At 44.5% G+C, this 22,632-nt stretch overlaps 2 protein-coding genes across 3 annotated transcripts; both read right to left on the bottom strand.

The window, feature by feature from the left end:
* fam110a (family with sequence similarity 110 member A) lies at window positions 1-1,350 on the bottom strand. The gene has a single exon (XM_079273310.1). It carries the CDS (start codon window positions 1,265-1,267, stop codon window positions 11-13), a length of 1,257 nt encoding a protein of 418 aa, XP_079129436.1. The 5' UTR covers window positions 1,268-1,350; the 3' UTR covers window positions 1-10.
* A 1,682-nt stretch (window positions 1,351-3,032) lies between these two features.
* prickle3 (prickle homolog 3) lies at window positions 3,033-21,994 on the bottom strand. Of its 2 annotated transcripts, XM_079273434.1 has the most exons (11): window positions 21,861-21,994; window positions 15,064-15,146; window positions 8,490-8,673; window positions 8,183-8,296; window positions 7,507-7,644; window positions 6,985-7,188; window positions 6,129-6,315; window positions 5,312-5,650; window positions 4,890-5,192; window positions 4,392-4,769; window positions 3,033-4,295 (listed from the first exon to the last, which is right to left on the bottom strand). In XM_079273434.1, exons 1-11 carry the CDS (start codon window positions 21,900-21,902, stop codon window positions 3,835-3,837), a joined length of 2,433 nt encoding a protein of 810 aa, XP_079129560.1. In that variant the 5' UTR covers window positions 21,903-21,994; the 3' UTR covers window positions 3,033-3,834. The 2 variants fall into 2 exon arrangements, with proteins under 2 accessions (XP_079129560.1, XP_079129561.1); XM_079273435.1 differs by lacking the exons at window positions 15,064-15,146; window positions 21,861-21,994 and adding an exon at window positions 11,512-11,628.
* Between the last annotated feature and the right edge of the window lie 638 nt (window positions 21,995-22,632).

A 22,632-nucleotide genomic window follows, 5' to 3' on the forward strand; every position in this document is an offset into this window, starting at 1 on the left:
TTCCACCATCTTATAAATTTGTGCTCTTACTTGCATTGTCTTTGACCTGACGGATTCCATACAGCCATTTGATTACTCTTGCATTGCGCTCAATGATAGAAACACCGTAGGGAACACGCTCTGCAGCGTTGCAAGCATCCTCATCATCCTCCTCTTCCTCACCGGAGCCTGCACACTCGGACCCTGGAGCGCTCACGCTGCGGAAGCGGGCCATGGACACGATGTCAGAGCTAGAGCCGGTCAACTGGAGGTCTGCAGGGTCCAACCCACACAGGTTGAAGAAGCGCTCCAGGTCTGTCCCGGCTCGGGAGCACCGGTCACTCATGTCCGACTTAGACCGGATGAGAGAGGGACGCTTCCTGGAGCTGGAGGAGGACAAACGGGTAATGGCTGGGGAGGGAGGAGGGAAAACAGGGAGGCTAGGGGTAGGTGGCGTAGGGACGAGGGCTCCAGGTGGAGAGGAGGGAGGAAGGTCCGGTTTAGACGGAGCAACAACAGGTTTCAGAGGGGAAGGACGTGGTGGTGTCCGGGTGTGGAAGAGACGCAGGTGTGAAGTAGCCGGGCGGAGTGGAAACTTTGAGTGTAACGGTATGGGCTGAAGGGGCTGCCGGATGTACTGAGGTGGTCTGCGGGGCGTCCTCGCGGGGCAGGCCTGAGGCATGACGTCCACTCTTCGTACGGTCCTGGCAGCTGGAAAGCCAGAAGGGCCGTGACTCTCCTCCTTGGGAGGTCCAGAGGCTTTTAATCTCACCTTAGCTGGACTGGACCAGTCCGGACGAGGGGGTGGACACGGCCTTTCCTTTTTCCGTTGTGCCCCTGCAGGTGTGGGGCAAGGGGAGCTGTGCGACGTGTCCGCACCGTCCAGAGCTTTACTGTCCTCTGAGTTGGCGGTGACGCCATCATTTACACCATTGATCAGGTTACTCAGATGCTCCAAGTCGAGCGGGACTTCTTCCTGCTTTTTTTTCGGTTGGGTGGGGGTCTTCCTGGTGGGCCGCAGAGCGGTACCGGGGTTCAGCAGAGGCATACGCACCTCAGGAGGCCTGACCGGCTGCTGTTTAGAAAGAGCCACCTGACTCTTGACATATTTAGCCTTGTCTGCTTCCAGCCTCTCCACCGCACTCTGCTTCGGTCTGCCTGCCACCGTCTTGAACTGCCGGTAGAAGTCCGGCCCCACTGGCCCCTTGAGCCGCAAGCGTGGGGGTGCAGCAGCTACAGCGGTCCTCGCCGGTTGTCTCACTGGGTGTTGGAGAGTCTCCAAAGGCATTTTGTAAAACCAGTAGACGTACCTGTCCTTGTGCGCTCTCTGTTCACAGCTTTTTCTTTGGCCACCCTGAAATAAATCTCCCAGCTGTGCAGAAATTGAGATGTAACCTCAGCATCTCAGAGGAGCTCTACTTCCCTGACATTTGGACTTCCTGTGGAAGAGAGAGACACATCAGTCAGGACACAGCCAGATCAATAAGGAAGTCAAATGAACAGTCAATAAAACACTTAACTTAAAACACAAGCAAGTGTCTTCTTCAGACACTTTTAGTACTGGAACACAGCAAACGCCACAAAGACACGTCCACCCATGAACCATCCCCTTTCTTAAAGGCTCATCTCACATGTTTATTGGCTGCCGGCACAGACGGATCTGAACAGTCACCCTCAGTCATCCATCTCCCCGTAGACAAACACAATTAAACTGACACGACATGTTCAGGCAGTAGAAGGCCCGTGAAAAGAGTGGCAGAAGTGTGTGTGTGAGACGGGGAGGTGCATGAGGACAGCTGTCAACAAGCTATTGTCTGGAGGCAATACAGAGCCGATCACACACACACCAACAGCTGCTATGGGAACAATGGCTCCTCATCTTTAAATAAAGCAGCCAGTTGCCAGGGTTTGAAGCGGGCTTCTTCCTGAACTACAAGCCTCTGTAAGTGACGTAAAGTCAGAACAACGGGGTTCAACTTAGCGGCCCTCTTCCGGTTCAGTGATAAGCCTCGAACTTTGGTGAAGTTCACAATAATGAACTTGGTAAGGCGGCTTTTTTTTTGCACTTCTGTATGTACTTAAGATACTGTGAGTTTTTGAATTAGTCTGCAACGGCCAGTCACATTCTCTACATATTTGCCATGCCAGTCTGGGCCGGGCCGGGCCAAACTCCTGCTGACAGAGCCGGGAACCTTTCCTGAACCTCCACTCTTCACCTGAAGTCTACAGATGAACACAATAAAAACAAGGTTTGAAGTAAAAAACCACCAGCACCATGATACATAGATATCATTGAAAAGGTAGCGGGCTGCCGTGTTACGACAAAGCAAAGAGGAATGTCGAGAGGTGAGTCAGACAAACAGAAATAGAGCCACTAATTGAATGTTTCTGAGTCAAGTGGCAGCATATTCTGCTATTGAGAGCAAATGACAAACATGGAGCGAAGCAGGAAGAGACAGAAACACAAAGGTGGGGAGCAGGTAAACAACTAAAAAAGGTCCCACATGTACGCAAGGCCTCCACCAGCCTTGTCCTGACAAGCTCAACTCTGCTTCTATGAAGGTGTGGGTTAGCTGTTACAGTTTACATTCTTTTATTTTGGGCATTTCTAAAGAGAACTCACCTTGACAGCTCGTGTGTATGTCCTGAGCTTCTCTTTGGTTTCTCGTCAGCGAACACACGGTCCTGCTGAGCAGAATGTGTGTGAGAGTGTTTGAAATGAGTAGCAGCAGCTCAAGAGTCAAGACAAACCTGTTTGACAACTCATGTGTGCTTCTTGTGGCTCCGCCCCCTCTCGCTGATTGGTCCGATCGCTCTCCTACAAGGAAACATTTCTGGCCTCTTTCTGGTCACGTGACGCTGCCATTGTTTGGTGCTGCTGCTAGCTGGATGATAAGGAACCATATCTGCTGACAAGCTGTTCAAAGGTCCATGTTGAATGTTTCGGTATGTGTGGAGTGTGGAATAAAAGTACACGGCAAGACCAACACTTTAGACAAATTTAATATCAACATAAAATTGTCTTAACACAATCTGAGAAACAGAAACTGGAATTATAAGCTCTTCCTTTCACTTGAGATAAAACTAGAAAGAACAGCGACCTACACCAAATATATAAAAAATAAACGACCTTATAGTCATACAAGCGTTTTTTTTTTATCAAAGACATGAATGTATACAAACTTTGCAGTATTTCGTTTGGACACATAACAAATGTAACCACTCATAAAACTACCACAGTTCATACTCCATCCCATAATATTTGGCCATTTAGTATTCATAACTGTAATATATTACAGCCATATAAAAATTGCACATAAGAGCACAGAGAGTGGTTACAGTAGGGTTAAAAAAAACAAAACAAGATATATTTTAATGTTTTACTTTACAAACCAAGATAGAGGAATGAGCCGTCGGTCATGTGTGCTACTGTAAGTTTACGTATGTAAATGATGGCGATGATAAGAAGTTACATTTCACTTCAGCCTCGCGGCAGTTTGTGTTCAACGGCACTGCGGCGCAGGAGTGAGTCCTCTCTCTTGGATGTTACAATATAATCCAAACAATAATCATTCCACATTCATCGCTTCTCACAGGATTCATACACTCACATTTTATACAATGTAACATCTCCAACAGACAAATGTAAATACGGTTAAGTTAAAGTTAGTGACCTTTCTGAGGTTTATCGTGCTTTCTTTTGCTAAGTAGTAAGTCTGGAACTATGTGGAAAAGGCTGAAGATGTGTGTTGGATTTAACTCTACATCACAGAATCCCAGAGTAATGAGGGGCCATTAGTTCTTCTTGTGCACCATAATTTAGAAAATAACAATGCTGTGATTTGACGTTCGGGGTTAGGAGATAGCACAGTTTTTATCTTTGTCCTTTGCGCCGAGGCTGTGAGCTCTTCTCCGCCTTATGCTGCCTCTCAGCCCCCAGTCTCTCTGCACCTCCCTCTCCTCGTCTCCCTCTGTGTCTTTGCCCTCCTCGGGTTGCTGCTTTCGGAGCTGTGGGGGCAGAGGTATGGGCTTTCCCAGGAAGAAGCCCTCTTCCTCCGAGTCTGAGGATGAAGAGCATGTCGAGCAAGAGTCTTCATGTTTGCACGGGCCCTGCTGGAGGGTCAGCGACGAGGCGACGGCGGAGCCCCGCTTGTCCCTCTCTTTCTCGCCTCTCCAGTCCAGCAGGTCCAGCCGAGGCCTTTCGGGCCGCGAGTGTCTGGAACGCCTCTCTGCCCCCGGGTGGAGAGCCGGGTCAGAGGGGATGCGGCAACGGCTCCACCCTCGCCGCAGACTCCGCTGGTGGTAAGAGGATCCATCTGGGTGAAAATATAAATGATGAGAAATACAAAATCAACTTGGTTTCCCAGATTCTACGTCAGTCAATAGTCATCTGTTTGAAAGCCTTTTCTTACCCAGAAGATCCATCTGCGGTGGGATGCCCTTCTGTAGATGCAACCTGCTTCCGAAACCTCCCTCCGCCTCCTCTTCCTCCTGCTGGTCCTCCTCACCCTCTGGCAGCTCTGGCTCCTTCTCATCCTCGTCCCCATCGACAGAGTAGCTGCTGCTGATTGGTTCTCTGAAGCTGACCCGAGCTGTGCCACTGCGGGACAGCGGGGGCGGAGAATCAGACGGTCGGTCCACCAGTTGGGGGAGTGTTGGTGGGGGCGAGTCCAGGGGCATCAAGTCACGAGACTTGAGGGGCAGAGGAGGCGGGAGGATGGACGGGTTGTTGGGCGGGAGGGGAGGCGAGTCAGGTGAGATGAGGTGTGAGTTTTTCTGTGGAGGAAACACTGCAGGGAGAAAACCAGGGGGGGGGGGCACATGTAGTTAATACAGAGTGAGATGAGATGATATAATTATAGAACAATGATACTTTGTTGATGGTATTAAGCTTCAGGGATGTCTGATACCTTGCATGACTTGATTTGTCCTTTCCACCCAGTTCCTACAGTCTTTAGTCGAGGTTCCCCTTGAATTAAGGCCAGTTAGTCCAGGGTTTCCATTTAGCTCTGCCTTGAACTGAAGATCTCCGACAGAACGTTTGATACCAGAGTCCCCCGGCAGTAAACTGTAATGTGGAAGGTCGCTGGGCCAAGACGGACCTAAGCCGTTTCCTAGATGGATGTGGGGAAGAGGTGAGTAGGAGCTTTTTGGATGAGGATGGCCACTGGGTGAAGGAAGTCCGTTTTGAACTGGAGCAGTGCAGTGGACACCTGAGAGAAGCAGAGCAAGTCAATGTGTGAGAATAGTCTCGACAGGATACTTACAGGGTCATTTCTCGGCAGTGCGACCTACATAACATCAGAGCATGACACCAGTGTAGCATCATCACCTCTGTTTTCCACTGCCGTGTGCATGCGGTCTTTCGCAGCAGTTATAGGAGGTTTGGTGCCCTCTAGTGGCTGCAGTGGAGAGCCACACTGAGGCTGCTGGTGTTTCTCTGCTGTCTCGCCGCGTCGGTGCTGAGGCGGTTTGCTCTGCAGCGCCGAGTCACAGGAGTCGGAGTTATTGGGGTCCTCGCCCAGCGAGCAGCGCCTGGAGCAGAAGATGAGCCCCGCTCGAGGGAGGAAGGGGCGCCCCAGCAGAGGCAGCTGGCAGCGGGCGCAGCAGAAACACGACTCCACGGCGTGCCAGTGCTGACCCTCGTATGTCATCTGACCCTGATCTATACCTGAGAGGGAATCATTTCATGATTACATGAGTCATTTGAAAATCTATCTCTGTTTTCTCTGTAATCTCTGGTACGTATACAAATCAGTAGCTCTGCAGTTTTGATTCTTTATCTTCTTTTTATAATCTGAAGACAGATTTGACTCCTTTTCTTGGCAATCGAGTGAATGTTGGTGTATAAACAGATTATGAATGAATGGCATTGTAGTAAAACACAGTTGTAATATGTCTTCAAAAGAGTAGTTACGATTGTCAGCAAATACTGTACTTTGAAAAATACTTGAAAATGTCATTATATCTGCTTACAACTTCATTCTAGTGTCTTAGAAACGATTCATTTTATGTTTCGTTCGCTGCCGATAAATGCTAAATACTTAAAGTCAAGTGTTACCAAATAAATAGTGAACAACATCTGCTTGACAATGGCTTTTCGCTGTGTAGAAGCCCCCGTATGAGTTTCTGTAGATGTAATGCAGTACCTATGTGATCTCCGCAGGTATCGCAGTGCTCTGCGTACAGGGACTCGTAGCAGCAGCAGCAGTACGGTCGGCTCTCTCTCATGATGTATCGCTGACCGCCCAGCGCAGCCTCGCACTCAAAACAGCAGAAGTGCTTCATGTGCCAGTGTCTTGCCTCTGCCTCCGTACATTCATCCGCCAGAATGATCTAGGATTGAGACGCAACGGAGGGAGACGGAGAGGTCACTCGGTGATGATTTCATGGGTGCAGAAGTAAACAAATCAGTTGTAAAAATGAGTACTGAGGATTTGGGTTATCAAGATAGGGAGGGGAAAAAAAGATGCTGTGGGCGCCCTGTCGCAGGCTTAGTCATCGTCCGGGCCTAAAGAACTCTTGTAGGTCGTGGCAGATCCATTAGCCGACGACGTTAACTAATCTCTGAAGTCACATTGAGAAGTAATTTAAAACAAGCAGAGACCACCAGAAACATCTGCAAATACCGCTTTTACTATGCACTGATCAGGGACACGATGAAATACAGCAATGGTACAATACCTGACAGGGCCTGATGATTCATTTGGGGATACGTTGAAGGATCTTTCTGCACAGGTTTGAATAAAAAAAACCCCGTCTCTTATACAACTCACTCACAACGGCTCTTCTGTTATTTTTAAGATACCTTTAAAAGACTATGCCGTCTGTGGATAGTTTGCAGTGGAGAGCAAGAGATACAATGAAGCTGGGTAATAGTACTCGTGCACCAGCGGGATACTCTTCTGACTCCCACTTCACTTTACTTTTAGAGACCTGCTGCAAAACCCTGCAGTTGGTGGAAGTTTATGAGACAGGTTCGAGGTTTCTCCGTGAGACAGTCACCTCATCGCAGGCCTGGCAGCGCGGCTTCAGCCTCTCAGCGTGGTGCCGGCCGCAGTAGATCTGCCCTTCCTGGAAGAAGTAGATCAGATCCACCAGCAGCTCGCTGCAGGTGGCGCACTGGAAACACTGAGGGTGCCAACAGCTGCTCTTTGCTGCCCGACTGGCAAACACCGCTATGTCTCCACCGCAGATCTGCCTCTCGCACTGCAAAATAAAAAAGCAGATTTGGTTGGGATGGGGGTGTGGTGCAGAGGGAAGAGTTAGATGGAATCTCCTTTAAAAGAAATGGTGAACGTTGCAGGTTACACTTGCTTATGCAGCCCTGTAATCATTAAATCTCTTTGTGCTGTGGCCCCTGAGCAATGCCTGCACCCACTTGCACCTGAACTTTCTCCAGTCCTATAAAAAAGAGATTCTTCTTCAGCATGGCTCCGCTGGGTTTTAATAAGCTTTCCCTTGCATGCATTGAAGGGAACGTATATCTGTTACGTTTCTGGACATAAAATCTAAATGTTGCTCTACCTGTTGGCAGATGGCTCCCGTCATCGTTACTGGGAAGAGTCTGACGACGCCTCTGCCCAAGTTCTCTTTTTTCCTCTGCTGACTGAACAAACGCAACTCCTTCTTCTCCTCGTTGTCCAGAGTGTTACAGTACTGGGACTACAGGAAACACAGAGATGCTTGTTGACATGTTGTGCAAAATTATCTCCAAACATCATTTACTTCTGAGGTTCAGTGAGATGAATGAAGTCCAGTATATTTATTGTATAAAGAATTGTGTAAAAATTCTAAAAGTGTGCATTCGTAGCAACTGGATTTCAAGTGAAACACAGAGGCTAGTTTTGAATAATCCAAAAGATGTTTTGGATTGAATGTGTAATGGTAAATGATTCTGACCAAATGGAGCCTTTAACAGAAATAATACAACATTTAAAAGGTAAAAGACGGTACATAACAGTCGTATTATAATACACAATATCAGCTTGTTTGGGAATATGAAGAATAACCTTTGTATTTAACAGCATTGATGTGGACATTAAATAGAAAGCTCAGAATCAATAATAATAATAACAATGTGTTTTTGTATTGTGGTTCTAAACTTGCTCGACTGAGTGATTGTATGTACTTGTACTACACTACTACGATACACCAGGAGTGAAGCCAGAGACGGAAACATCCAACGTGGCAGCGATGTTACCTCGCTGTCGTGGGCTGGGAGCTGGTGCAGCAGTTGTTTGATTCGGTATCTCTCCCCTAAACTGTTCACGTAAGGCACCATGTCCTCCGGCAAGCAGCTGAAATACTGGTATACCTGTATGAGGAGACAAGTGTGTTCACATAAAGAGCATAAATAACAGAGTACAGACAGACAGTTATTCACCCAGAGAGCTATTAATTCAATTGCAGTCATAAAACAGTCATCTAATTGTTTGTGTATGTATGAACATGTCCAAGTGGAAGCGTGCCTCACCCTCACTTTTGTGTCTCCACTTCTGCATCGTTACCTGTTCGGGCTTGAGCCCAGGTGGGACCCACGCGTACTCCTCGGAGGCGCAGCCCGAGTCATCGTCGGAGATGGAGTGCCTCTGGAAGTCTGATACCAGCTTCGTCATCATCTTTTCCAGCTGGCCCGGCACCGAGCGCACGGCATGCTCCTCTCGAACGCACTTGCAGTGAACACAGATCTTCCTGTGGAGACAAAGACGGCTTTGAGGCTGGTCCCCGGGGACTTTTTTTATTTTTTTTTGCTACTGATTTACAACACAAGCCAAAGCTGATCAAATGTCAAATGTTTCAAGGAGCTCCTGGTGCTTCAGGTGCTAAGGTGCAAACCACAGAGTTAAAACGTGAACCCGACTTCAGATCCATTGTTTTCCAGATGCATTTGACAAAACAGAAAGAAAATATATGAAGAATTTGGTTTATTTTTGAACCCACAATTAAGCCAGATGAATCAAATTGAGATCAGGCAGTTAGGGCCGCTCCTAAAACAAACCCAAACAACAGGGCTCTAAAAGTAATAACTCTTAAATAATAACTTTCACATGGGCACTCCCACTTTGTAACCATATTGTTGATTAAAACACTTTGCGTTGGAGACATGATCGCAAACCAGCCCACGCACATTCTTGCGGTTGACTCAAAGAGACTCTTGGCAGCCACAAATGACTTGTACAATAATTATTGTCATACCGATACATAAAAACGCCATCTCCAGATCATTTGAAACTCAAAACTAGAAATCGTTGTTGCGCACAGTCTATGGATAGTGTGTAGTGCTAATGCATTTACACATTTGGAGTCAACTCAATCTCATCTCAGATGTTATTGAGGAGCTCACATCCCAAACACGCTACTACCAAACAAGCAGGAAATGAGGTCGCTGACATTAGTCTGGCCAACAATCCCGCGCGGTAGTTCAGGGAGGGCGGTGAAGATGGGAGCAATAGTCTCCCTCGGCCTCATGTTACACCCCGTCGAGTCCTCTCTGACGCCTCACTACAATCAGTCTGGAGGTGGGTGTGCCCGTTCGTGGGACCGGTGGAGTCAGAGTAAAGCGCCCCGGGGTTGTCAGCGAGGTGTGGATGTCGTGTATGCGACGATGTGGCCACATGCGGCATGTACTGCATGTGTACATCCCTGTTGTGATTGCATAACGGGCCTGCCAGCTGGCACTTGTGGCTCGAGTTCACAAGACACAAAGCTGCTTTATTCCAGCAACCCAACCCCCACACAACCAAAAAGATCAAACACACACACACACACACAACTGCTTGAAAACTGCACGAGTGCTCCTCTTCTAATCAATCGTCTCATAAAGTAAAAAGGTGTTTTTTGTTGTTAGCAACAGCAGGTCATCGCTTGTCAGTGTGAACGTGCTCCACTCTCTCTTCATTCAGCACGAGGTAACTGAAGGAGAATATAAATGCTACGATATGTCAGTCATCCTGGGGTTGGCACCTTATACGACCATGATCACAAAGCAGGTGCAATACAAATGTGCTGTGTGTGTGTGTGTGTGTGTGTGCAGACGGAGAAGTGGGGACCTGCGATGCACATGCCTCCGTAAGTGGGTAGGAGGACACAGCCGGACCCTGGCACGATGGGACAGATGGCAGACACACCACGTCCCCCCCCCCCTCCCCTCACCACCAGCCTCCACATGATGAAAGGGTAGAATCACCAGTGAGTCCAATTGGAATGAATTTTGGGTGAAAGTAGGCAGAGTTTGACCAAAAGATTGGTTTGTACACACGCCAAAACATATAAATAAACTACTACTACTACATGAATGAGCACATCAGCACCACTTTAAAGTATAGACTAGTTGTAGTATGACACGAGCAAAGCTTTAACAAAACATACTCATTTAAATTAGCTTTTTCTTAGCAAGCGCTTCTTTTAATCATGAGTTCAGTAAACTTCAACACTACTATACCCCGGGCCCTGGTGTGCCTGGTTTGACTCTGATGTAATAGAGCTGCTTTGTCCCCTCTGGCTACCGACCACATTTTCTGCTGATAGGTCAAAAAACTTCATACATCAATGCTTTGATCGTCCTCGTGAAAATGTGTACGGAGCAAGAACAGCTCGGGAGTTGTAAAATGTATCGTTCACCAAACTGCTGTCAAAGTTAGAGCTGAAATAAGAAGTCGATCAGCAGAAAATGTAGAATCGATTATTTGTTGAAGTTGTTTTTAAAGCAGACATTTGCTCATTCTAAATATAGGGTCTAAATAAAAAGAGCACAGACAAACGTAATCAATTAGTTAATACTGTATTTCTTTACAACATCTACACCAAGAAAACACAAGAAGGTAACGGTGTGTTAGGAACCAGGAGACACAGAGGATGCTGCTTTGGACATTTGAAAGGCTGCACCAGAGCATTGTTACTGAAGCTGCTGGCCCAGCTGGTGCTGTAATTGTTGTTCATTTTAATGAGAGATAATCCACGAAACTAAAGAATTATGAAATAAACGAAATGACCCTAGATAATAAAGCAGGGTGGTAGAGGACATGGAGGAGAGGACAGCTCTGTCATGCTGATGTAAAGTAAAGTAAGTACATTGAAAGTGAATATTGACACTTTGTGGAGCAGGAATAAACTCATTTGAACTAGAACTCCACCAGCTTTAATTAGCTTTGGCTGAAGGGATTTCAAATCGTTTTAATTTGTTGAACACAGAGATTAAGGCTTGTTAAATCCTTCCCTGGATCCCAAAACAACCCGAGTTCATCCAGTAATACATTAGCCTGCACTTTCACACGTGTGTACATGCTTAAATAAAATGACGTCTCCATAAAGATACCATATAATCCTGCTGTTAAACTGTGCGCAGAGGATTTGAGTAACAACACCAACTGTACATGAAGTCATGTGCTGCACATTACATCTACACAGATGTGTGTACAAAACAACACATAATCAGAAAGAATCTAAACACACATCTCCCAACTGGAAGACTGTTTGAGTTTCTAGTCGCTCTTAATCCTGTCAGACAGTAAAATATGGTTTCTTCATTACCTGCTGTAATCATGACAAATTAGTCCCGGTCGGCCTTTTCACGCGGTCCCATCCAGACTTGAGCTCTGTGAAGGTTTGCATTCAATAGTCGACCATCACCATCACCGTCACAGCCTGCCTGTCAGTGGCGGAGCAGGCTATTCTATGGCAGCTCCCGTCCATGTGGTCATTTCTCTGTCTGCTCGGCTCTTTTCAATGTGCCCGCCACCCCCGACTCCCACCCTCCTCCGCGCTGACAGTGGGCTCAAACAAAAGGCACCGAACGCGACCACGCACGGCTAAAAAATACACACACCGTCCTCAAGGTGCACACACACACACGCTGATGTGATTTAAGTGATAAGCTCAAGTACACATACACGCAGCGGACGTTTCAACTAATCCCGACAATTTACTCACTTTTGAAGATATGAAAAGTCAAAAGTCCACGTGAGAGTAAACGCACTGCGTCTTTTCTCCTCGGACCAGACTGCTGTGACTGATTCATAGCAGATGGACGGTTGTTTGTTGCCTTGATGCAGTTATTAATCATAGAAATGAAAGTGGAGCAGATTTTCAGCCTGTGAGCAATGCTGCGCTGTGCATCATTTGTCATCTCATGCGATCAAGATGGGCATGCACGACAACAAAGTGTCTCTGGCGAAACATCAAGCAGACGGCATGACTTTCAGGCTTAGCGAAGTCACGACACACCGGCTCATCTGACTTTGGTCATTCGCTAAAGGATGAAGATCAGGGAGGACACGTCTGCTAGAGAAGAGCCAGAACACGTCATTCTTTATGTCTTCTTTCTTTTATTTCTTTTGAATGTTGCTTTGGGCCCAAAACATGGTAAAGTAACTATTTAACGACTCCACTACCAGAGTCAGCAGTGCTGTTTAGCAGTGACATCTACAATGTAGAGCTGCCACTGATAGTCAATCAATTTTTGCAAGTATTTTGACAATTTTTTAAAGCAAAAATGCAAAACATTCTCTTATTTTCTGTTTTTCTTGTCTTGTATGATTGTAAGCTCAATATATTTTCGTTTTGGACTGCTGGTCAGATGAAATAGTTCATAATTAATCTTAAAAATGATCGTTAGTTAACTCACAGCCTGAAAATGATGCGTTTCAAACAGCTGATCTCGACCCCCTGTTTTGGGGCATACAGAAGTATAGGAGTCAGTATACAGTAATTAGAAGCAGCCATGAGATAATCCCCTGCTTCACATGTGTGCTGCTGTAACAATCTACAACTCACTGCAGGATGTATCGTGAAGCCCTCCTTAGATCGGACTTTAAGAAACAGATGGGCCTTGTCCTTTAACTCTCTGCCACTAATTAGTGACTGAGTAATTGCCGCATGGCCACCCAGACTAATAGCGACGGCTACTTTGAACACTTCTGAAGCGTGGCGGAGACCTGTGGGTCAAAAGTCATTCGATAAACTCGCTGCTGGCCAGCGGATGCACCATCTGCCCCCCCCCCCCCCCACCCACCTCAGTTTAAGCTCTGTCTGAGAAAGCTCAGCATGAAGATGGATCACTTCCCTCTCAGCGAGCATCAGCGGCTAAAGGCCGCGGTCACTCAGATGATCTCGTCCATCAGGGAAGGTGTGGTTCTAAATTGGTTATTAAGGAAGATGCAATTAGCACGGGACTCTCTGGTCTTCAAAAAACAGACCCCCATAAATCTCAACCATTTAATCACATCCATGTCCCTCTCTCTCTCTCCTGGACCGGCCAAGAGACGTCGAAACAAGACGCTTCTCTTCGTCATCTCACCTAAAGTCATTTCCGATCTGTTCTGCAGCCAAAAAGCAGAATTAAGAAAAGGTCCATAACTCACAGCGTGATGGTGATACTACACAGAAACTGCAAAGAGACGGGTGCGTATAGAGGCAGGACGTCCACCAGAGTGTAGCCGGAGGTAGAGAGCAGCACACGTGTTTTAGATTACACCCCAACTTCCAAGCTTTTGTCTTGACCTGAATCGTGAGAAACTGAACTGAAAAAGCTAAAAGATACAATTACAGTCTTTTGGTTACATGAAGTACGCATTCCTGCGCCTTTTTTTCTTTTTATTCTCTCCATCACCAAGTCACAGTTGGCTTCAGCCATGTAGCGGCCATCTGGGATTGTCTCATCCGGGGTCCTTCTTTCTCCTTTCATTGATCTCGCTGTGTGTACAGCCTGAGAGTCTGGAGCCACTAAACACAACACGCTGGACTTGGAACAATCGAATTTAGAATCTGGATCACACAGCTGCCTTCCAAACAACTGACTCTTTGCTTCTTTTACGCTCATGTAAGTAAGTACCAATGAAGAAGTTGTTATTTATACATGTTTTAACACTAAATGCAATGCATACAAATGTCCCAGTTGAAGAAGGGAAAGCAGCAGTGAATTGGAGAGACAGTGGGGGAGCCAGAGGGAGGTTATGAAGTGGTCCAGAGGGTTACTATCACAGCAGTGAGGCCTAATCTAATTAGTGCGATTCTCAGGATTAGAGTAACCAAGAGACCCAACCAGCTGGATATTCTCGAACGGACTAAAGGAGAGAGAGAGAAGAAAAGGGGGCTCAAAGGAAAGCACGCAAGAAAACAGCTGAACAGAATGAAATAAATGAAGATCCTTTGATGAACAACCGCTGAACAAAAAGGTGTAAGAGGTATGCACGCAGACGGTTCAAGTGGCTTGTGTCTTAATTCAAAAAAGCAGCCCTTTTTGCTGCAGAGACACAATATGGACATCCCACAAAACATTTGTCCTTCTGCTGAGTAGCAACAAACAACAACTCACAAGAACAGGGTTTCAATCGCTGGAGCTCAGGCACACTGCACATGTTGCACGGTGGACTATTGGTAATCCTGCTGCTCTGTCGAGCTTCTGTTTTCCCCGTGAATATGAAGTCAACTCAAACTAAATGCAGCTGCTTCTGGTGCAATTGCCAGAGCTCAACGGCACTCAATGACTCCACAGCACTGATTCTTTACGGCCACGGGGCGAGTGAGACTGATCGACTCTGTGAATAGCATGCGGTGATCTGACCGGGTCATGTTTGTTGTCTTTTAATGTATGTCTGCACTCCTCAGCGTGTACACAGATCACAGATAAGCTGATTTCCGTAGGAAGCAATGTTGATGCTCACTCCTAGACGTGTGCACACACACACACACATGCACACACATGCACACACATGCACACAGTTTGACTCCTGACGTCGGTTCTTATGCATCTACCCATTACTCTTTTATGTATATATAATAGCTGTTGTGTAAAATAATATCAAAACTGTCAAAAGCATCATTCATGAGGTAGCGATTCTTCCGATTGTGTGCACAAAATGACATTAAAGTTGTAACCGTATTACATCTTTGAAGTTTAACCGCCTGGGGGAAAAAAACAATATGTTTGACCTCCCTTGTAAGTAGCTTATTATTATAAGAAGTTGCACAATATCCAAAAAGCAACAGGAGAGAGTGCAACCCTACAGAGGTGATTATACAGAATGAGAAAAACATTTCCTGCTCGGCTGACAGGCGGCTGACTGGCGGTGTTTGAGACGTTACCTCCAGCCGTGGACACGGAAGCCGGGGCACTTGTCCCCACAGCGCATACAGGGCTGCCCTCTGTCTGGGTCCTCTTCCTCCTGCTGGAAACAAAACACAAACTCACTTCAGCGCACATCGTTTACCGTTGGAGAACCATTCACACCTTTTGGGGCGCAAGACAGTTAAAGGTTAAAACAACTGTAAGTATAGGCACATACAGGGTTCACCATACACGGCCGCAGGAGCATCAACATCATATTGAGCTTAAGCCACAAGTAGAATGTACTCTGAGTCAATCTCCTCAGCCTTTGGTTCAGCAGCATTTGGGGTGTGCTGTGGGCCGTCGATAGATTTCACATGCATTACTCGATGACGCCAATTTATGAAAATCCCACATCATCATGTCACTGTGTGCGTGCTTGAACTGGAGATATAAACCATTGAAATGGCTAAAATGGTGGTGAGTCTAAATACACACCTCTGTGCTCAACATGTGTTTTCCTGCTCATACATTACATGGTTTTCTTACAGCTGAATGTGCAGTAATCTCAGCTGTATTCACTGTGCTATAATAAGGAATGAGGACGAAATCTTGCGGTAAGAGTTAAACCTGCTGGCTGCCATTCAGACACAAAAATCAGTGAGTGAATGTTGCCACGATATAAACTTGTCTGCCTCACCAGTCCTCAAACTTAGTTATATTCAACTGTGAGTTTAGGGGATTTTACTCTGCTTGTTTTGTAACAGATGGGATGAACAGTATGAAGATGGCTGTACGATCTCAAAAGTGTCTTCTTCCTCAAAAATGCTGAGCACTGCATCTGATTTAGCCAACAACTAAACCGACCACCTGATATCTCACTTGTGCTTCAATCCCTGCAGCATGTGTGTGTGTGTGTGCAGAAACAAGCCTCTTTTTAGAGATGAGAGGAAGGAAGCAGACACAGGATGAGCTGCACCCTTTCTCTCTCCATGTAGTCCCTTTGTCTACGCTTTCTTTTCCCCCGATGCCTTTATTCTACGGCACCTCTCATATCGTCTGTGATAAAGGTTTACTGTTGACGGAGAACATTTGTCAGCTATTTGTTAGACATTTTTCTACTTTTTGAAAGCAAATTAAAGTCAAGTAAATTGTATTCGTATGGCCCAATATCCCAAATCACAAAGGTGTACAACATACGACACCCTCTGACCTTAGACCCTTGATTCAGATGAGGAATAACTCCCTCTGAAAAAAACCTTTAACAAGGAAAGAGTGAAAGAAACATCAGGGTTCTGTGGCGCTGCTGTTTTCCTCTCCACCATTTGGACAAATCATGTGCCTCATATGCACTTCTGTCAGCAAAAAAAAAAGAGCGAGACCCCATATTTGCTGGCATTTTGGCAAGTTTTGAAAATAAGCTTTAGGGGCAAAACTTAAAGGAGACTTATACATAAACTGTGTGTGTGTGTGTGTGTGTGTGTGTGTCAACGAGTTTAGATGCACTTCTACTGGTGACATCACAACCTGACCGAAGTCCCGACGGCTCGTTTAAAAGCCACAGTTTCTGAATACGGGCTGTGTGCATATTGAGTGTTTTGATACTTTCACTGTAAATAAATAGCACCTAAACCTGCTTCATATTTAAAAAGACATGGAAATCTTACGTTCTACGATACCAACTATGACAACTAGTTGCTCTTCTCAAGCGCATGAATAAACTGCACATTAAGATGCAGAACACACACATGCGCAGACGCTAGCAGAGTTTAACGAGCAAAGCAATAAAAGGCAGCTGTGTGATACAGCGAGGTTACCTGTGCATACCTGCTCAGCTGTCATTTTCAACGGCGTCTTTACAACCACACGCACCTTCAGAAGGTAACCACTAAACCAGTGTTCACATCAAGCCTGTTTTTCCCATGCACAGTTCTTCATGAACAAAAGCACGAATGCATGACGTTGATTGGAGCGACGCTGAGTTTGCTGAGCTTATCTCACCGATAGCGCAGGGTTGATGTATGGGTTGTAAGGGCTTTACTAATGCACAGAGAAACCATTAACTGGGAGCAATAAGAAGCTTGCTTTCTTGTACTTTTGAGCATGAAAAAACATTCTGTTCTGAGTACATGTTTCCAGGACTGAGATATTAGGCTGTTTGCAATGATGACTGTATCCAGAACTCGTTAGTCAAGAAAAGTCCCACCTGACAGGAAACAATGATTTACACGCTGTAATTGAAATGCCTCGCCGTGTTGTGTGCGCTGGTGTCTGCTTATATGAATCAACACTTTGAATGTCAGGTGCGACAAGGTGACAAGGTGACAAGACGGGCTCAATGAAGCGTACAGATGATTTCTGGGTGACTGGACCTTTCAGTTGTTATGTCCTCATGGAGTTCCTGAGCTGTCATTGTGACGTGGGCACTGAGCCGGCGGGAGCACATTACAAAGTGCCGGTACATTTAACACCGGTGCACAGAGAATGAAAGTCAATCAATTGTAGCTGACCTGAAGCGATTACACTTTAGGGTACTGAGGGAAGTTACAGACTTTCCACGCAATGACACGATGCTTGATACGTTCATGTTTTCATTGTCATGTTCTGCACTTTCTGATGCCGATGGGTGAATTCAGCTATGAGTTTGAAAACGCCCACCTCTGGCCACTGAGGTTAATCCTCTGATTGGAAATAGAGACGTTCTTGTATTCTTCAGAATCCGGAGCGAGTGATGAGATGGAGGTCTGCCAACATCAGATTAAACTCAGCACAACGACCGCGACCAATTCTAAAACTGAGTGAGATTAAAGCGATGAGGAGCTCAGCATCGTCAACATAAACACTCACTCACTCACTTCAGGGGAGATTGTAATTAAGAGTTAAGCACTAGTACAATCATGACGTAATGAAGGATTAGAGATTCTACAAAAAGCCTTAAACTCACTCGTACTATTAAAACGAGATGATCTAAAAGTAGATATTACAGAGTAATACTACAGGGAAATACTTGTTTAAAAGCACAAATACAGACTATCAACGCAGCACTGAAACTAATACAACAGAAATATTCAGATCCCGATCACTACGCACAAGGTAGCGCCCTTGGTTAGTATGCCTGCTTCAGGCTGGGAGAGTGACTCCGCTGAGGTGAGAAAGTATGAACAACCTTAAACCTGCAGTGTGGTTACAGGAAATGACGTCCTGCCCTGCTTTGGATGAATTTAAACGTTGTGGTCAGAGGGAAATCGAATTAATTCAGGGAAATACGGAACACTTTGATGAAATTCCTGGAAAGTGAGGCTGAAATGAATGAGTGAAATTGATAAATACACCAAGACAACAAGCACCTATGAATAACACTATACCCCTGAGTAGTATATTGGTATGAATATGTCAAATAATGTAAAAAAAAACCTCTTGCTTGTACTATTTGCTGCCTACCTACTCAGAGCTATACTTACGTAAAAGTAGCAAACGTCAAATTCAAAACATTACTTGATTAAAAATATAAAAGTATGAGCATTAAAGTACCAAAAGTAAAAGTATTTATTGTGCAGAATGGCACATTTCAAATTCACACATATATAAAATTGTATTATAATTAGTGATGCATTAATGAGTGAGCATCACTAATGTTGCAGCTGGCAAAGGTGTGGTTTGATTAATATACTGCTGGGTGAATTAATCCATAAAAATAAAACACAAAAAACATTTGTATATTTTGCATTAACAATCTGACCCTGAAAGGTGACCAGTGGTAACTAAAACTGACAAAATAAATGTAACGAAGTGGAAAGAATGGCCTCCAAAATGGGGTGTAGTAGAAGTTCAAGTATCGTAAAATGGAAATACTCTGACAACGTACATCAGAATTGTACGTGCAGTACTTGAGTAAAGGACCAGTATTTAGTCCCGTTATATGCTAACAGACAACAAGAGAACATCCGAGAGGCACAACAATGAATACAAGTTTGTATTTCAAGGCTACACAGAGACTTCAGGTGTGTTTTCCCGTTCACTTTTGAAAAGATAACGCGTCACGTTTGTGGCCCAACAATGAGGTTCGTCTATTGTGCTGCAAGTGAAGGGATGTGATGGGAGCGGTAGTAGGAAGTTTTCTTCTGAACTCAGTGTGGGTAAAGTAAATAACACAATCACACAAGTTCACATGCTCTCTCTCTCTCAGACCGACGTCAGACTTTTTCATATCAGCTCCTTTGTTAAGTGGGTGTGAGGTTTGATCACATGCCGCGCTGCCTTGGTTTGCTTGAGATCTTCTCTGCTACCAAGTAACCGTGTAACTGGGTCATGGACAAACTGAGAGTCGGACAAATTTGTTCTCCGAACATCCAACAATGAATATAAAGAGAATGGATGCACCCAAATGATGTCGTTGGGACACACTAAATGCTATGCGAGTGTTGCCTCCTCAGGTGGGAGGGTATGGGGCTCTGCGCTTCAGAGGATTAACCTGACAGAAGACAATGATTGTAATTGTAAGTTTCGCTGCTCTCTTTCGATGTTGCGGTGAAGGAGGGGTTAAACATTAACAGTAGCGGTCAGGGGCCTTTGCAGCCTTGCCACACTGAGTAGATGCAGCGCTCTCCTCACTGGACAGGATCAAACAGACAGCACCTCTCACAGCACTTCATGTTGCTCTTATGCATCGCTGTTAAACAAAGTTAAACAACTGGACGTTTACAAGTGTCATTCTGCAGCTCAGACAGAAATGTGCATCTGTGACAGCGCTGTTGTGAGTGAGGACTTGATAGCCTTTTTTTTAGGAGGAAAAGATAGATAGATACTTTATTATACAGCACAGGCGTTACTGGTAACACTAACGACGGCTCCCTTCCATGACAGTGTGCCAGCATGCAGAATAACAGGATCCTGAAGCAGCTAAATGGGTTTTTAAGTAATTATCACATTTATTACGTACACCTGTGTTTTTTGCTGCTGTGACATGTCAAAAATGTCCGTTGTGAAAAAGGCTAATTGCTAGTTTTGCAGTTAATGACGATCTAAAAAGGTATTTACAGCTAAAATAAATAGGCAAACTGGTGATTGCAACGGCTAACTAGCACATCCGCAGGTTAAGTGCACAGTGTCACATGACAAAAGATATAAAACAATCACACAATAACTGCAGAGAGGTTTTGTCGTGCGACAATTTGTTTGAAGGTTTCTTTAATCGGTCGTCTATTTTGTCATTCATTTGGGAAAACAAGTGTTCGAACATCTTGAGTCACATATTATTTTTGCATTCTCTACACCTTCAAATCGACACAACAGTCATATAATGAATATTATAATCGGAGTAGGCTCGTGGCTGTCTAACACTACAACAGGTGGTTTGACAGACGAATATTTGATCTGACTTGTTTCATTTTTATAGCAGATTAAAATGAATTAAAAGGTTAAAAAATGATTATAGGTGATGTTGCGCTACAATGATAATTAATACACAACAATATATTCCATTAATTGTCGCGCTATTGCGATGAAAATCCTCTGATAATTTACAAATAATTTGAAACTTGTTAAAAAGAACTAAAGTGTTTAAGATACACTTTGCACTTGTTGACATCTGTGTTGTAACATGATTCCAAACTCACTTTTCAAGTGCCGATGTAATAGAGTGTTGGAGAATAAAATATTGATGTTATTCATCAATACGTGACTGTGTTCATTGTGTGAGTCAGGTGGGAACAGGGGTGCTAAATGTGTTGGAATAGTGCTAAAGCCATGACTTAAAGGAATACATTACAGGATCTAGGGCGTATGTTAGATACAAGTGGAGAAAAATAACGTCACACTTTTTACGCACAATTTACTCAAATATTGTACTTTACTATAATAGTAATGAACACATTAATGCATCAATAATTATAAGACAATAATATAAAATACATGTTGCATAATGAGCACTTCTAGGCATATTTTGATGCTCATACTTTTGTACTTTTATTAAGTAAAATTTAGAATGCGATACTTATACTAAACAGAGTATTTGTACACTGTGGTATTGCTACTTTTACCCAAGTAAAATATCTGAATACTTCTACAAATGTATAAACACAGATTTAAGCTAAAAATGTAGAAAAGGGTATTATGGTCTGGTTTGCTATTAGACTAGTGCATTAAAGTCTAAGATTTTTTTCCCAGCAAGTATTGTGTTAGTTGGATTCACAGTCACTGTCTGGATATAATCCAAGTGTGCTGCAGAGCCAGATGTTTCACGGCCACACAGATGTTAGTCTTCTCCGAAAACAAGCTTCATCTAGTTAGTGACCTGGCCGTATAGGCTGTGTTTTTGGGCAATATTCCAGCTGTAGCACGTAATCTAACAGGGCATAAATTGTTGTTGTAATGAAAACCTGACAAAAAGTAATAAACATGTTCAGGTTACAGCAACCACATCACCGGCTCAGGTAAAAAAAAAGAAGATCTATGACGTCGTCTGTCCTGACTGGGACCTGGGGCGCCCGAAATGACTCAAGAATCAAAGAATGTATTTTCTGGTACACAGCATAATAAAATAGAACAATGTAATTTAGTATAAGTGTTGGGAAGAAGTGGGATATTCTCGTTATTACTGAATAAAACGTGTAGGCTACCGAAACAAAAGCCAGGTGAAGGTGGACAAAGTTCCGCTCGGGCTGTTTTCAATAGCCTACAAGTCCATGTCAAGTCTTAACTATTACAGCGAAGCAGAAAACAAACCTTAAAATAAACCTGAAGTATGTTTTATGTCAAAAGAAGATACTAGCAAAAGTGTTGACTAAAGTTGTGAAAGTAATTAAGAAATAAATAGCAAAGAAAAGTAGTCCCTTACCGAGCGGTTCGATCGTCGCTTTTTAGATCCGCGCATGAACATGATGTCGGTTGGATGGTAACACAATGATGTGATTCCAGATGAATAAACGGAGGTCTAAATATTTGTAGTCACACAGTCTGTGTTGAACAAACTACATGATGTCCCCCCTCACACTGCCCCGACTCCTCCTTCCGCCTTAGCTAACTACTTTGGCACCTGACAAGCTAGCCTAATTGAAAAAGACACGACTTCCGGCTGGTCTTTCAAAGTAAAATACTTAACATCCAAGTTTGACATTTCTTTAGCAGGCCCAAACTAAAAGCAAAATTAAGATATCGGGTTTTTATTAAATAGACAAAAATGTTTTATTGGTCATGTTTACCTACGAAATCTTTAATTTCTAACTAAAAACGCGGCCGCTTTTATTTTGAAGGTGTGAGCTCCGTTGTGACAGTAGCTATGTAACTTGACGAAGCTCCAACCTTACCTCCCCTGTCCAGAAACCTGAACGCAGGCAGCCAACGGTCCTAAAGTTTGGCCTTCACTTCACCAAGACTACAAGTACATACAAGTGCAATCAACCCCTTCTTCCTAGACTCGAGACTGGTTCATATTGTTTCAACAAGAAAACATTCAGAGCATAAGAGGAGTCTGTTGAAAAAATATTCCTACATATAAATTTGGTCAAGGAAATATGAACACAGCAGTGTTTGGAGGGAAACGTTATTAATACACTCTGGCCACTGCAGCAGCCCTAACATGGGGAATTTGTTTGATAACAAGTCAGTAT

Source organism: Melanostigma gelatinosum, assembly GCF_949748355.1.
Source record: "Melanostigma gelatinosum genome assembly, chromosome: 8".
NCBI classification, from domain to species: domain Eukaryota; kingdom Metazoa; phylum Chordata; class Actinopteri; order Perciformes; family Zoarcidae; genus Melanostigma; species Melanostigma gelatinosum.

What these genes read in the sequence shown, in the direction of transcription:
- prickle3 (XM_079273434.1), bottom strand. Translation starts at nt 21,902, where the DNA reads ATGTTCATGCGCGGATCTAAAAAGCGACGATCGAACCGCTCG. An exon ending in TTCCGTGTCCACGGCTGGAG is followed by an intron (nt 8,674 to 15,063) that starts GTAACGTCTCAA and finishes TTGTCTCCACAG; the next exon opens with GAAGATCTGTGTTCACTGCA. An exon ending in GCTGCCAGGCCTGCGATGAG is followed by an intron (nt 6,316 to 6,984) that starts GTGACTGTCTCA and finishes TCTCAATCCTAG; the next exon opens with ATCATTCTGGCGGATGAATG.
- fam110a (XM_079273310.1), bottom strand. Translation starts at nt 1,267, where the DNA reads ATGCCTTTGGAGACTCTCCAACACCCAGTGAGACAACCGGCGAGGACC.